The 16,518-nt window shown below is 41.1% G+C and overlaps 1 protein-coding gene across 2 annotated transcripts; it reads right to left on the bottom strand.

Moving 5' to 3' along the window:
- Positions 1–616: 616 nt before the first annotated feature.
- Positions 617–15,439, bottom strand: ilrun (inflammation and lipid regulator with UBA-like and NBR1-like domains). Of its 2 annotated transcripts, XM_085353445.1 has the most exons (5): positions 15,191–15,439; positions 12,702–12,856; positions 12,381–12,578; positions 6,855–7,159; positions 617–4,275 (listed from the first exon to the last, which is right to left on the bottom strand). In XM_085353445.1, the coding sequence occupies exons 1-5, from the start codon at positions 15,346–15,348 to the stop codon at positions 4,249–4,251; spliced, it is 843 nt and encodes a 280-aa protein (XP_085209571.1). In that variant the 5' UTR covers positions 15,349–15,439; the 3' UTR covers positions 617–4,248. The 2 variants fall into 2 exon arrangements, with proteins under 2 accessions (XP_085209571.1, XP_085209570.1); XM_085353444.1 differs by lacking the exon at positions 617–4,275 and having other exon boundaries at positions 6,085–7,159.
- Positions 15,440–16,518: the final 1,079 nt, after the last annotated feature.

Genomic DNA, 16,518 nt, shown 5'->3' with positions numbered 1-16,518 from the left:
AAATAAAAAACAATGAAAAAAATAGAACACCTAATAACTCTGCCAATACATGCACACCATCTATCTTGAAGATAGGTGTGGCCCCAAAATACACTGGCATCAAAGCCTGACAGCTCAACCACGATGACTGACAGATGTGCTGACATTGACAGATGTGCTGACATTGGCAGCTGTAGGTGCTGGCGCATCCCTGGTGCTAATTAGAATCACTGATCTGCACCTGTTTACCATGTGCATGCTAATGGTGCCTTTTATAGAACTTTTAATGAAACACAATGTGGCTCTGTGTGTGACACAGATCATCCAAGAGGCTTTGGTTTTGTGGTTGAAATTTTATTACTATTTAATAATTTGCTTGGCATTAATTAAAGAACGCGTGTCTATGTGTTGTACTTTTTGTGTTAATGGATGCAGCTTGCTACCTTAAAACTCCACACGTTCATCCAAGTACAGTAAGCTGTGGCTAAAACTCATTTTGAAGATCTGAAGTGGGACTTTGCGTGATGTTACTGTGGCTACACAATGCATCTTTTGTGCTGTCGATGGATGTGAAACTGTAGCTCAACGATTAGATGATACTGTTTGTGTTGGGTGTAGCTTAAGGTTAAAGCGGCAGCTGGAGTATAGAGTGATTTTATGCAAAGATGGCATTTACTTTGACCCCATGAAAAAAAACAAACACTGAAGTCATTGTTTCAGTGTTAATTTAATCATACAAATGCTTAATTATAGTTACAGGAGGAAAAAAAAAACAACTTAATTTTGACAATTTCTCTTCAGATAAATGTGCTATCTTAGGACTATGTAAACTTTCATCTCATCCACTCACTCTGCCACCCATCTCAAGTCCAAACATAGTCACAAACTAAAACTAAAGAATGGATCCAGCAGTATTTTCTCACCATTTTTCTCTTCCTCACACACACAAGCAAGCCAACAAGAAGGAAGCTCACGCATGCACGCACACATGCACGCACACATGCACGCACACATGCACGCACACACGAAAAGAAGGAAAAGACAGACGTGAATAATCGAAGCAGTGCAGAACAGTGTATACTGTTTGGGAGGAGGACTGTCAGATGACTCAATACAAACAGAGAAGAGCTGCAACACAGAATGCTGGTGAATTTTAAAGATAAACATACATTATAATAGAAGAAACAATCCCCTTGATAATTAACCATCAAAAGTTGTTTAAAGGACTTTAAAATCAAAATATTAAAAGTTTCTAATAATCCTGTTTGAACACTTCCTTATAAAAACTGTAACACTATAATGGCGTTCTATGGACCACCCATTTTATTTTTAGGCCAAAAAGATACACAGAAAAAAAAACCAAACAAACAAACAAAAAAAAAACATGGACATAATGAAGGCAGCAAAGCTGAAGTAGAAATTCAGGTGTAACAGCAGACAAACTCATTCATGTGATCAGAAGAGAAAAACAAACAAACCCAAAAAACATACAATAACCTTCACAGTCAACATCAGACACTGGTGTAGGAATGAAACTAGTGTTTAACATTGAAACCTTTCATTTCAGGATATATAAAAACAAAAACCTGAAGCTGTGAGGAATACACAAATCAATATTTTGAGGAGGGGGGAATGCTGGTGTCACGATCCACAATAAGCCAAAGAAAACCTTAACTGACCCTCAGTGCTAACAATGCTGATAACAAACATCTACATTCTTCAGACAATCTGCTAGGCTCACACTACAACTCATCACCTTTCCCCCCTCATTCAGTATACTCAGCACTCATGACAAGTCTGGTGTAGTTTGGTCTTCTGATTTTTAGCACCACCTGCTGGCTATGAATGGGAATTATTAAATCTGCAGCACAGACAAAAAGACAAAATAAATAACATCTGGGACATTTTTGATGCGTGAATTTTTGGTGCAGAATCACTCAAAAATACTTCTGAGGTACACACTTATTAAAGCTCTCTCAGTAATGATGTGCATGTGTCAAGTCATCCTTTCCCCAAGTAGTATACACCATTTATGTCAGTTCAATCCAAAGAGAAACCATTAACATTTACACGCACACACGCACCAGGCAGGCACATACATACATACATAGACATGGACTCAGTCATTCATCACGCAAAATAGATTTAGATGGCTTTATCAACCTTTCCTCACAACTCACATATTCAAGCTTACTCACATCCATTTGCGCTTCAGCCTCCATTAAAAGCGAAACCCACCCTAAACAAAACAAAACAAAAATAATAATAATAAAATAAACTCCACCCTTGTCCCATGCAGTTTCAATTATGCACCTGCAGACTATGCAGCGGATGATGCCACCCGTTAGTGTCTGGTCTCTCTGGATTTTGTCTTTGGAAGAAACTGGGTTCCTACACAAGAATGACAAATATTTATATGCAGAAGGGCAGGAAGTCTTAGCTTTTAATAGTCTATGTAAACTTGGATAATAAGACTTGTTTCTTTAGATATTTTGTCAGACGACACAAGTCAAATGCATGTTGTCTGACTTGAATTGAATGGCATCCTGGATTCACAAAGTCCAACCCTGCTTAGTTTGAAGTTAACTGCAGTAACGAGAGAAAACGGCTTCTGTTGGAAGCATCCAAGCCATCTTACAGTGCAAATCTGTATGACAGCAGAACATAAAATCTCCAAATTATCAAGGATGAGTGCTAAACTCAAATCAAGGACTGCAAAGAAAAGGGGAAAAAAAAGTGACTGAATGTGGAGCAATCAGTCTAACAAGCCAAGTCGTAGCAGGGGGGAAAGTGTGTTGCTGCAATGCAGTAACTGCTGGAGTCATATTGGAGTTTTGAGAATTTCAAGTTTCCAGCTTGTGAATTTCTTAAAATTTGAATTACAAATGGAAATGTGTGATTTTTCTGGAGCTTTAACCAAACAAATGCGGACGACTCACTTTAGCCAAAGTCAGATATTCAATGTTGCCAAAGCCAAAATTAAAGTGCCCCTATTGTGCTTTCTCCTTCCCTCCAGTGTGTTACATATCTTCTGCGCATGGAAATAGTTTGCAGAGTTAAAAAGGCCAAACTGAATTATTCCAACTCCAAAAAAAAAAGCTGTCCTCATTTACACATTTCACACATGTAATAGTGACACAAACACAGCACAGTACAGGACTAATCAGCCATTTTCACAAGGCTAAAAATCCTTGTGTTTTAACAGTAACGATCAACATTATCATAGCTAGCAGACAACAGCTGTGCTGATGAGTCAAAGTAAAAGGCAGAAGCGATACAATGTATTTCTAACAGTTTTAAAAACCTTTTGTTAGCAGTCAACAGCTTTCAGACGGTTTCCTCACTTGTCATGAGAGGGGCCTCAAAAAGCTGTGAGCGTGCCAAAAATGTGAACATTATTTTGAACACTGAAATCATGTAAAACAATTCAGGCTGTAAATGAGCATAACAGGGGCACTTTAGACATAGTGTTACATTTTAAACATGGCATCACCATATCCATTACGACCAGTTGTCTGGTGTTGCAAAATTGGTTGATGATGGGAAAGATTCCCATCTCTCTCATACATGAATGCAACTTTGAGGCTTACATTTTTGTACGCACTTAAGTGATGATTTTCCAGAGCTGGCAAAGACCTGTGCATGTTTTCTTTCTTTCCTTTCTTATGTGTAGTTTTCTGCTTCTGTGTTTTACCTAAAGGAGTTTGAAACTTCTGCACATTTAGATTTTTTACATTTTTTTGAGGGGGATGGTGAATAAAAGATAACACCTTTTTTGAAATACTGTGTAAAACCTCAACATGAATGACCACTAGAATTTCCTGTACTACTCTAACATATTTAAAAAAATAAATAAAAAAATTTCTAGACCTGGGTAGGAACCCAAAAGAGAGAAAGCATTCAACTGCCCACGGGAATACCAAACTGTTTAGGGTGACTTTCACTTTAATTAGGCACGTTTTTACCACGTAAATAAAAAATAGTCAGGTGTATCTATTCGTAAAGGTTTATAGCACTCTTAAATGAAGCATTCACACATGCGAGTCCAGGTGTTGATGTCAGGTGGGATGTTTCACGGCAGCTGATGTAATCCATCACCTCACTGTCCTCTGTGTTTCTGTGGAAAGGGTCACGGGTTGTTTTTGGAAGAGGGTTGTCATGAGTCAATATAAAACAACTGTTCCTCTCCCCCTCCAACTCCTCTGTGTTTAAGGACTCCCAGGGTGCTAAGCTCTTCATTCACCGTGGGGGAGAGGGGTCTTTGTCATTCTAGCTCTGTCCAAATGGGTAGGGTCCCTGTGGGGGAAGACAAAAAAAAAAAAATGAGAGAAAGCCTTTTGGTTTAGTTTCTATTACAACACAAAGGGGAAAGAAAAGCATAAGCTCCACCATGTCTGTGTTTATCTTCAGTTTCAGGGCGGTAATAAAAGGTGACAAAACCAAACCGCCCAGGCAGTCTTCTTTCGAATTAATGCATCGCTTAAAAAGCCACAAAAGATTCACACAGCTAGTTGACTCTAATTATTCCAGTGTAACAAACCCTGAAAAGGTTGAGAGGTCAAACTGTGAACAAAGCTTTGCCTATGAAAAGTACTGGACCACACCTCTTAACCTTTGAATTCTGATATTTGCATTTCTACAGGTGTATAAGATGATGGACGTAGCCATGCAGTGTGCCTTTACAAGCATATATAAAATAATGGGTTGTTCTAAAGAGCTTACTAAATTTGAGTGTGGTACTGTAACAGGATGCCACCACTGCAACAAGTCGGCTCATGCAAATTTCTTCCCTCCTAGAGAGTCCACGATCGGCTTTAAGTGGAAAGTGGAAGCATTGCGGAACCACAGCGCTTCAGCCATGTGCATAAAAGTCGCCAGCTCTCTGCTGACCCAGAAAGTGCAGACGCCAAAACTTCCACTGGCATAAACATCAGCATAATAACTGCATGCATGGAGCTCCGTGGCATGGGCGATCAGCTCCTCCAGGTGTAATGTGTAGGTGGTTCAGTCCATACAGTGTTTGAGGAGAGAATACCATAGAACAAAAAGGTCTCATCTAAAAGATTTAACTGTAATTTTTTTCTTCAACAAAGACCACTGAGGGAGTTTAACAACGCTGTAACATAGAGGTTTACACGTGTCACAAATAATTACCTGTCAGCCAAACTGTAGCAACAATCCATATCATCTCTGATTTTAACAGGCTGTTTAGCCACACTAGAATTGCAATTACAGTAATTAAGAATAAAAGTAAGAACTTAACAAGAAATGAGGAGCTCGCTTTGCTTTTCTCTGATACTTACCACCAACACTGCAAGAAAATACAAAACCTGGCCAAAACTAAAACTCTATAGCATTCCCAGTTGAAAAAGTGGGGCTTTTCATTCCTTTGGAATGTTCAGGCCTTCCACTGTAATTAAAAAATATATATTTAAGTGAGGTTTATTTACTCAAACTTACAAAAGAAAAAAAAAAAAAAAAAAAAAAGGGAAAGCGGTTTTGGCTTTGACCATTTGCAGGCCAACCGCTGATTTGAATGTAGCTACCGCCAAAACACACACACACACACACACACACAAAAAAACCCTACTTTGTCTGTAAAATTAGAACTTTTTTTTTTTTATATTCAAACTTTGTTCTGCATCATCAGACGATTGCGCAATATGCTTCGCCAAACTGTACCGTAAGACTAAAATGGATTAAGTCACGGAAACTCTTTTCTGTTTTAAGTAATCCATCTCAAGTTACAACTAATTAGAATAAAGTTTTAAACCCTGAGGCTCGTCTAACTGTCCACAACCTGATATGCCGACAGCTGCAGAGCAGACTGCCAAGAAGACGGTTAGTGTCTAACCACAATCCCCCGAGTAAAGATATCTAATCATCTAATTACTCACGTGAACTTTCCTTTGGCAACATTTTACTCAGTGCGAAGTATATGTAGGTGAATTGAATATATTAAATTTGTGTTAAAATGTGTGCAAATATGTGTAGTCCCAAGAGGAAGAAAATGATAAATGCAATTATCACATTCATGCCCATAAAAAGAGAGAGAGGAAAAAAAGACATCTGATACTTGGGACCAGCTTCACAGGTTAAGTGGAACTAAACTAAACACTGATAATGTAATAGAATTTAATTTTACAGAGAAATAATGATCATTATCGCTTCTTCTTTTTTTTGTATAAAGAAAAAAAATCCACGTAGCATTGCTGAAAGAAGGTTTCAGTCTCACAATTCAGCACTGATATGATTTCCACATCTCCTTCTTGGTGGGACAGCGTCAGAGCTGAAAGCAGCACGTAAAGGTTACTTAGTGCTTTGTTTAAATGGATCAAGTTTAAGAGCTCTAATGTGCAGCTGTCACGTTATAAATAAACAGCGACATGGAGGGTACACGAGTGGTAAAATAAATAACTTACAAATTCCAGAGATTAATCTTTTTCTTGCCAGCACTGCTCTCTTATTTGCAACGCCAGTGTTGCATTTTTCCATTATATTCTTTGTTATAATCTCTAGTGAACACAGGCAGAATCCAAACATGTGTTAACAAAGAAAGCTGATAACTGCCACTGTGATACCTGTCAGGGGTTTGAGGTTTATGTGAAACACACAGATGCAAAGACATCCTGGCAATGTCGAACACTTCGTAAGCTACACCCTATAGAGCCATAGAACTGCATAAAGCTCAATATTTAAACATTTTGTACAAGTCAAAACAACTGCTCATCTGCTGCCCATCACCTGTAGAACAGAGAATATAGTTTTTACAAAAACTTGCATATGGTACTTAAAAGTATAAAGGAGTGAATGTAGTGATGTAGGCTTAAAGGTGAGAGCAGATCTGTGATGAGTTCATTTTTACATATACATACCTGTCCATAAGTTACCACAGAAAGATTAGTTTGGAGACCATTTGACGCCCTATTTACAGCATTATGAGACAGTCCATTCTGATCTTGCTGGATTGGCTCTTGCGTGCGTTCCCAGGCTCCACCTGGATCTCTGAAACTGTTGTCAGTGGCATCATGCTTGTTCTTCTGTGGTGAGGCAAAAGGGTTGAAGTCTCCCTGCACATTGCGCTGGGGCTGAGTGTTGAATTCTGTCTCGAAGGAAGATAGCTGCTGGGTCACTCCAAGAAGACCTCCAACTTCTACACTAAGAATCACCCATATTACATCTGTGGAGATAACAAACAAGCACAAAAGTGACCTGACTGTGTAAGACTCAAATGTTTTGCCAGTTTGACAACTTTCTTAGTGTTAAATTGCCATTAAGAGAATATGTAGAATCACAATTGCTTTTATTACCAAGCTTGTACACAAACAGGAATTTGTTGCTGTATGTTGGTGCCAAAAAAACAAAAAAAAGAGTATGCAGCTAGTAAGGTTTTTAACGGGTAACTTTTCTGCTCTTTTCCAACTGTTTATATGGATTTATATGTACTCTTTTAGAGCATTTTTGCATGCTTTACAGCTGGTGAAACACTGGTTTTTGGAGGTTATCCCCTAAAGCATGCACTGCATTGCTGTTTTGAAGCTTTTAGAAAATAATTACTGAAACTATTATCTTCCACTTTGTATTGTGACCTCTTCCAACACTAACACTGTTACCAGCAATGTAACTAATGGTGCTGACATAATTGCATAATTTCCTTAGGGATTAATAAAGTTTTCTGATTCTGATAACAACAACAAGGGAGAGGTAGATGTAAGCACAGGAGTGCATGATGAGGAAGGAGATAAGAGACTGCTGTGAACAGGTTTCACAGGCTAAGGTGTGAATATCTACAGCTGAGGGTGATGTTGATTCTCTGCTGGGCATTTGTGGAGCTCCCCAGGTGACCTTCTGTCAGAAACATGCAGATTTCACTCCCTTCCCCCTTCACTTTAAACCAGCTTTCTTCTGATTGTCTGTCCCTCTAAAATAAAAGACTGAGATAGCGGGTGGGACCTCTGTGCTCACAGCCAGAGCTACATGCTTGAGACAACAATATGAAGTAGGTTTGTTACAAGTCTCAAATGAAGGCTTAAACCACGGGCATCCTCAACATTGTCTGGTGTCTGGTTAAAGCCTGACAGTCTGATGAAATTTTGTTGTTCGTCTTATTTTATGAGAAACTGAAGTATGCGCCAACCAGCGTGCAGCCTGTTACAGTCGCTCCTGCTTTTCTCTTAGTTTAGCTCTTTTTTCTTACGTATTCTTTTTTTTTTCTGACTTGTATTTTCATCTGTTTATTATCTTTTACTCAATCATGTGGATTGAGAGAGTTTTTGTTCTTCTGGTGGCCGTGGAACTGTTACTTTTATCAAGGAACGGGACCGCGGCACATCTCTTACACTCACGGACTGTTTACTCCAGAGATCAGCTGATCGCCCTGATGCCGGCCGGTTCGCTGGCCAGGCCCGCAGAAGTACCAGCTGAAATTTGGAGGAAAACACATCGGGGATGCAGAGGTCAAGGACAGAAGAGAAGAAAGAAGGAGACGGTGAGACAGCGGAGGCTCGAAGCGAGGAGGAGGTATAAACCATGTCTGCAGTCTATCATGATGGGAAATGTGCGATCGTTGGCAAATAAAATCGACGAGCTCTCAGCACTGGTACGGAGTCAGAGGGAATACCGAGAGTGTAGCCTGATGTGTTTCACCGAATCATGGATGCACCAGGACATTCCCGATGAGAATGCTTCCGTGGAAGGCTTCCACACTGTTTGGGCGGACAGGGACAGCATCGCTAGCGGTAAGCGGAAAGGAGGTGGGCTTGCTGTTTTAGTTAACAACCGGTGGTGTAACCCTGCCAACATAACAATCAAAGAAAAGATTTGTTGCCCGGACATTGAACTGTGTGCTGTTGGACTCAGGCCGTATTATTTACCCAGGGAATTCTCTCACGTCATCTTGGTGGCTATTTATGTTCCTCCCTCTGCTAACCCCACAGCTGCATGTGACACTATCCACTCTGCCATAGCTCGGTTACAGACTCAGCACCCGAGTGCCTTTATTGTGATCTCGGGTGACTTCAACCATGTATCACTGGACAATACACTAACAACATTCAAACAATATGTGGACTGTCCCACCAGGGGAGAGAAAATCTTAGACTTACTGTATGCTAACGTCAAGGATGCATACAGCTCCTCCTCCCTCCCCCCACTTGGTAGGTCAGATCATAACCTGATTCACCTCACCCCCCGCTATGTGCCAATTGTGAGGAGGGAACCTGTGACCACCAGGACTGTCAGGAGGTGGTCAGAGGAGGCAATAGCGGAACTACAGGGCTGTTTCGAGGTGACCAACTGGGAAACACTCTGTGAGCCTCACGCCGAGGACATCAATGAGCTTACTGAATGTATCACAGACTACATAACTTTCTGCACCGACTCCATTGTTCCAGCTCAGACTGTTCATTGTTACCCAAATAACAAGCCGTGGGTGACTAAGGACATCAAAGCCCTCCTCAACAACAAGAAGAGGGCTTTCAGAGGGGGCAACAAAGAGGAGGTGAGGAAGATCCAGGTGTTACTAAAGGACAAGATCAGAGAGGCTAAAGACAATTACAGGAGGAAGCTGGAGTGGAAACTCCAGCAGAACAGCATGAGAGAGGTGTGGAGGGGCATGAAGACCATCACTGGATTCAGGCCAACCAACAGCAGGGGAGCTGAGGGAGGTGAGAATAGAGCCAATGAGTTGAATCTGTTTTTCAATAGATTCGACACCACAGTGTCTGCTCCGACCCCCACAACCTCACCTGTAGTTAGCCTGGAATCCAGAGCCACACCACTGTGCCAGCCTCTCTCTTCACATGGCGCTGTTGCCTCCTGTGAGATTCCTGACACCCCTCCCCCACCCATCACCTTCACTCAATACCAGGTTGAGATGCAAATGAGGAGACTTCACTCAGGCAAGTCTGCTGGACCAGACGGAGTGAGTCCCCTCGTCCTCAAGACCTGTGCCCCCCAGCTGTGTGGAGTCTTTCATAAACTGTTTATGCTGAGTCTGAGTCTGCAGAGGGTCCCAGTGATGTGGAAGACATCATGCCTCGTCCCTGTACCAAAGACGCCACGTCCCAGTGGCCCCCAGGATTACAGGCCCGTGGCACTGACCTCCCACATCATGAAGACCCTGGAAAGGCTCATCCTGGACCAGCTGCGACCCATAGTAAGACCACATCTGGATCCCCTTCAGTTCGCTTATCAGCCTCGTCTCGGAACTGAGGACGCCATCATCTACCTGCTCAATCGTGTCTACACCCATCTGGACCAGCCGGCGAGCACTGTGAGGGTCATGTTTTTTGACTTTTCTAGTGCTTTCAATACCATCAGGCCGACCCTCCTGGGTGATAAGTTAGCAGCGATGCAGGTGGATGCTTCTCTGGTGTCCTGGATTGTTGATTACCTGACAGGAAGACCACAATATGTACGTCTCCCACAGTGTGTGTCTGACAAGGTGATCAGCAACACAGGGGCACCACAGGGGACTGTCCTCTCCCCCTTCCTCTTCACCCTCTACACCACAGACTTCAGCCACTGCACAGAGACATGCCATCTTCAGAAGTTTTCTGATGACTCTGCGGTGGTTGGATGCATCAGCAGGGATGATGAGACAGAGTACCGGGCTGTGGTCGACTCCTTTGTCACGTGGTGTGAGAAGAATCATCTGCATCTCAATGTGGCAAAGACCAAGGAACTGATCGTGGACTTCAGGAAGACCAGGAAACACTTGACCCCTGTTTCAATCCAGGGGGTCAGTGTTGACATTGTGGAGGACTATAAATACCTTGGAGTTCACATTGACAATAAACTGGACTGGGCTAAAAACACCACAGCACTTTACAGGAAGGGCCAGAGTCGTCTCTATTTTTTGAGGCGACTGAGGTCCTTCTACATCTGCCAGAAAATGCTGAGGATTTTCTATGAGTCTGTTGTGGCCAGTGCGATCCTCTATGCTGTTGCATGCTGGGGGAGCAGGCTGAGGGTCGCAGATGCCAACAGACTTAATAAACTAATCCGTAAGGCCAGTAATGTTGTGGGGATGGAGCTGGACTCCCTCAAGGTGGTGTCGGAGAGGCGGATGCTGTCCAAGATAAAGACAATGTTGGATAACACCTCCCACCCACTCCATGACATGCTGGTCAGTCACAGGAGCACGTTCAGTGAGAGACTGAGATTACCGAAAAGCACCACTGAACGACACAGGAAATCTTTCCTGCCTGTGGCTCCCTGTACAACGCATCCACTTAACACACTGGTTACTGCTACAACTACACGTTTCTTTTCCAGCTATTTATTTATGAGTGACTGTTGTGTATATATATATATATATATATATATATATATATATTGTACTATTCTTAGTTAGCGTATTGTCTGTCTTGTCTTACTGTTGGTTTATGTTGGTTTATAATGGAGCACTGTAACAAAAAAATAATTTCCCCCAAGGATCAATAAAGTATTCTGATTCTGATTACAGACTAAGGCAGTTCAATTATGGCAAAAGTCATAATCATGGGGGGTGAGGAACAGTGTTAGGCCTTGACCAGGGGGCAATTTTTTGTCTCCGGTAGCTATTGGTTCCTGCCAACCTGCCTCCGCTGTGGGAAGTCTGCCGGCACAGATGGAGGCCAAGAGGGCACAGAGTGACAGTGAGCTCAAGTGGCTCAGAGACCTGCAAATCAGTCACAGAGGCGAGAAAAAAACCAAAGCCGACAGCAAATTGTCGCACACTGTTGAAAGTGGGCTGAGTGAAAGACCGTCGGATCTGCAGAAACAGGGAGCCACACACAACTGATAATCCTGCAGTTTTTGACTACAAAAACTTGAGTCTTACTTCCTCTAGATCAGGGCTGCCCAATCCCAGTCCTCGAGAGCTACTATCCTGCAGCTTTTAGATGCATCCCTACTCCAACACAGCTGAATCAAATGGTTTGATTACCTCTTCAGCATGCCATCGTGTTTGGCAAAGGCCTGATAACAAGCCATTCATTTGATTCGGGTGTGTGGGAACAAGGATGCATCTAAAAGCTGCAGGACGGTAGCTCTCGAGGACCAGGATTGGGCACCCCTGCTCTAGATTGATGTCTCTTAATGAGCTTTTCTGAAGCTGCAGTAAAAAGCGACTGACTTTAAGTTATTAGGATGAGCAAAGAACACAGCTATGAAGAAAAGGGGAGCCTAATGTATTACAGAGTACCTAAACAAGACCTTTGTTCTGAACATGAAAGCAAAATACTAACAGTTGTATTATAATGTTGTTTTTAATCATCACGGGAACCGAAAATTGTAAATGAGATATAAATCTGATTAATTATCTTGGCTTAGTATGAACTGAAATTATTATTTACTATTATTAGTCATAGGTCTCATAAATGTACTTGATAGTTAATCAAAGTAGTAGTGGTTCTTACCTCCATAAAATAATCCAGTGGCAGTACACATCCTCCACTGGCCCTGGTACATGCCAGGAGTTGTGGGACTTCGCATCTGCACACTCACATCTGATATTTCCTGGGGATCTAGCGACTTCACAATAACTGTGTTTACATGCCCAAACTGATCGCCTCCAATGTACTTGAGACAAACGCCCGGTGGCCATGACTCTGCACCTACAAGACACCAAGAAGAATTCATTCAAAATACATCTCAACAAAATCCATGAACACGTTACAGATTTATAAAGACTATCTACATGTATACAATGTGAAGGTGTAAATGTAAAGCCCATATACCTGTGTTTTGTATCCTCCAGGTCTTAGTGAACAGCGTATCTGGAGGGACAGACTCTCCTTCCCCAATTGTCACATCCTCAACAAAGGACATAGATGGGGTGTTGACATTGGGACTTTCAAAGTCATAATATGCACCAATAGCAGCCTGCAGATTCCTGTTCCAATGCAAAAGAAGCGAGCATAGAGTTAATACACATCAGCAATACCTATCGATCCTGGTTATTAAACTTGAAATCATAGTGCTGAAGTATAAAGTAAAATCTGTCCAAGTGTTTTTGTTTGTCTTTGCAAAGCCTGCCCTACTTTTACAATTAGCATTATTTGTAACATATTTGCCAGATCAGCTTGTCCTCATAACATATTTGACTACTTCAACATGCACCTCCTGAGTACAGTACTGTTAAAAAGTATCTGCCTTTTCTGATTTCTTACATTTTGGATATTACACTTACATGTTTTCAGATCAAACAAATTTTAATTAGTCAAAAAGAACAAATACATTTTAAATGATGATTTCATGTATTAAGGGGGGGGGGGGGGGCTATCCAAACTAAAATTCCTCCAAGAACATCATCTAAGGAACTGCAGGCCACACTTGGCTCACGTAATGTCAGAGTGTATGACTCAACAAAAAACAGAGACTGGGCAAAAACACTTCTGACCAAAAATGGATTCTTATATGGCACTTTTCTACTCTTTCTACTAACATGCCTCATTCACACACTCCTATTCATTTTTCTATGCTTAAGTGCTTTCTATCTAAATTTTACACACATTCATACTCTGATGCATCCATTCTAGTATGCATAGTTAGTATCTTGCCCACAGATATCTGGCATGCAGACTGGAGCTGCCAGGGACCAAACCACCAACTTTCCAATTATTAGATGACCTGCTCTACCTACTGAGCTACCAAAAAAATCCCCACAAAGGCTTGCCAAATGCACCTGATGATCCCCAAAACAGAAAATATTCAGTGGAATGATGAGACTGGTTCAGTTTTTTGGAAAGTTTATATCTGGCATAAACTAACACAATATTTGATAAGAAATAACATCACACCAATAGTCAATCATGGTGGTGGTAGTATAATGGCCTTGGGCTGCTTTGCTGCTTTAGGAGCTGGACGACTTGCCATTATTGATGGAATCGTGAATTCCAATCTATACTAGAAAAACCTGAAGCCATCGGTTTTTTGTCCTGAAGCAGAAGCACACCCAGGTTATGCAGCAGGACAACAACAAAATATCAGAAAGATCAAAATAAATAAGATAAAAAGAAAACAAATGTTTTGGAGTGGCTTAGTTAAAGTCTGAATTTAAATCTGATTAAGATGCTTTGGCATAACCTTAAACAGGCTGCTCATGATCGAAAAGCCTCTAATGTGGCTGAATTAAAGAGTGGGCCATAATTCCTCCACAGCTGTGTAAAAGACTCATTGCCAGTTACTGCAGACTCTTAATTGTAGTTCTTACTGCCAAGGGTGGCAAAACTAGTTATTAGGTTTGTCTCAGATAGGTTTGGATAACTTTTCCCCCCTTAATTAAATTGTCATATAAAAACTGTATTTTGTATTAACTCTGATTATCTTTGTCTACTCACATTTTTTGCTGATCTGAAGCATGTAAGTGTGAAAAATACACAACAAAAAGAAGTAAAAACAAAGTTGTACAATCCTACATAGTCATCTTAGTGGCACTTCTCTTAGTTTAGCTTTGCCAGTAAGAGAGAAATAAGGCTGCCTGGTTTAGTGGTTTGCTACCTCTGAGCCATTGCTCATATACTAGCCATAAATTCATGTTTACTTAGAACTTCCAAATCTTGGATTCAGGGGACAGATTCAAACAACTGCCGCGCAATGATGCCTTCTTTCCATTATGACCTCCTAAGCTCCATTCCCCTATACAGAAGCTATGTGAAATCAAGTTTTATCTTTCAAAATTGATCCAATAAAGGGCATCAATCGCTGACAAACTAAAGAACGTGAGCATAGCTGGCCAGGAGCACAAAGGCGTTGTGATCAAGACCACTTGTTGTCGGCCGCTGATAGATCACGACTGGTTACGTCATCAGAATAACGTGAAGTGAGCGACGCTGCCTTGAGTTTTGGCTTCCCGATGAGCACGGTTTAACTGGCTCTGTGCGCTGTTATGTAACATGGCTGACGATCCGGGAGGGAGAGTTCCCTGTGCTTAAATTAGCCTGCTAGCTATTTGGTTCCTCGGTGACTTCACCTTACTGTTTCCTCTGCGGTCACGGCAAACTTTACCGTTTCACTTCCGTTTGCCAGTGATGATAGCTTGGAGTTAACAGTCATCCCATAGAATGGGAATGGTGATATGATTCCCTTCAGGGTTCAACATCACCTCCATAGCGCTCTATTTTGAACATTTTTTTTTATCTATGTAGGCTAACAAGCTAATTATAAAGCTAGGTTAGCGTCATACTCCTGTCCTCCCCACAGCGGGCCCTCCAATCCCCGCACTCACCAGTTGGTCATGTCCAGGAAGAAGGCGCAGCCGGCAGGGTTGAGCTGAAAGCCCAGCAGCCTCTGGAACTCCGAAATAAGGACGTCCTTGTCCGTGGTGCCCATGCAGCTGAACTTCTGCATGAGCTCCGCGTCCACGTCCATGTCCGTGCCCTCCATGGGTGCCAGGTGTCCCGTGGCGGAGACGGGGGTGGTACGGGGGTCCTCTCTCAATTGAGTCCGAGGCCTTGTTCAGCCATAACAACCAGTTCAACAACAACAACCGTTAATGCGCATGGCACAACTAGGGGGACGATGTTTGACGTTGCAACAGCGCGCTCGTCGCCCTCCGCCAATCACTTGGTGGGCGTCGACGTCATCTGTTGCTATTTGTAGCCACCTTTTCATTGGTTTATCAATGAAATCTGTTTCCCATCTATCTGTTCAATGTAAAATATGGACAGTATGACTACCGATGTACATGAAAACAGCACTGAATATATTAATTATATAAAATTTGAATTAGAATTAGAATTTAATTACACATATAAAATTTTTCAGAATTATAAAAACTCACTTTTTTAAAGATGTACTTTTCCTTAACCTTTCTATGAAGTGATTATGCTTGAAAGCAAAATTCAACATACAGGAAAGAAATATATAAATCAATAACGATCTGTATATATCATTTACATATATCAAATTTTCACAGTTTAACATTATACCTCATGTACCTAATCTTTTATCTATTCACATAATCATATTTTATGTATCAATGTCATGCTTCAAAATCCCCATTTTTCAATTTTATAAATGATAAATGAATACAAAGTTTTAAAAAACTTGTGTTGTTCATTATCAATATAAGGGGTTATATGAATATAGTGCTTTTGACAACATTTCCTGTCCAGTGTCTTGGGAGAAATGAACACATTTATTTTATTTATGTTGGGGTTTTTTTTGTTTTTTTTGTTTTGAACAACACTGAATCTACTACATACATGTAAATGGTGCCCTTTATCTGCACCACCTTCTTTTTTTTAACTGGACTGCAAAATATAATTGTTTTATTATTGGTACAAATAATATGGTGGGTTTAAAAAATGTAATTAGTTTGTTTGTTTGAAAGTTGCTGATTTTGGTTGCACTTACGAATGTAATTACGTCATTTACATGCAGGGGTAGTATGTACTGCCTAATAGTAATGGAAATCACTAAATGTCAAAAAATTATTATTATTATTATTATTATTATCATTGTACTTTTCATCTACTGTATTTAAATCACAACTAACTTGTGAGTTCATCAATAACTAAAGAAAAAGCACATACAACACATACAAAATTCAAT

This window comes from Diplotaxodon limnothrissa, linkage group LG5 (genome assembly GCF_057381915.1).
Source record: "Diplotaxodon limnothrissa isolate DT_005_m linkage group LG5, D_limnothrissa_male_GT1.1, whole genome shotgun sequence".
In the NCBI taxonomy this organism is placed as follows: domain Eukaryota; kingdom Metazoa; phylum Chordata; class Actinopteri; order Cichliformes; family Cichlidae; genus Diplotaxodon; species Diplotaxodon limnothrissa.
Note: the sequence above shows the minus strand (reverse complement) of the source record. Positions and strands in the feature narration are given on the sequence as shown.

Excerpts from the sequence above, each read along its gene's own strand:
- ilrun (XM_085353444.1), bottom strand. The coding sequence starts at position 15,348 with ATGGAGGGCACGGACATGGACGTGGACGCGGAGCTCATGCAGAAGTTC. Across the intron at positions 12,579-12,701 it reads CTGGAGGATACAAAACACAG|GTGCAGAGTCATGGCCACCG; the intron begins GTATATGGGCTT and ends GGTGTCTTGTAG. Across the intron at positions 7,160-12,380 it reads CACTGGATTATTTTATGGAG|ATGTAATATGGGTGATTCTT; the intron begins GTAAGAACCACT and ends TTATCTCCACAG.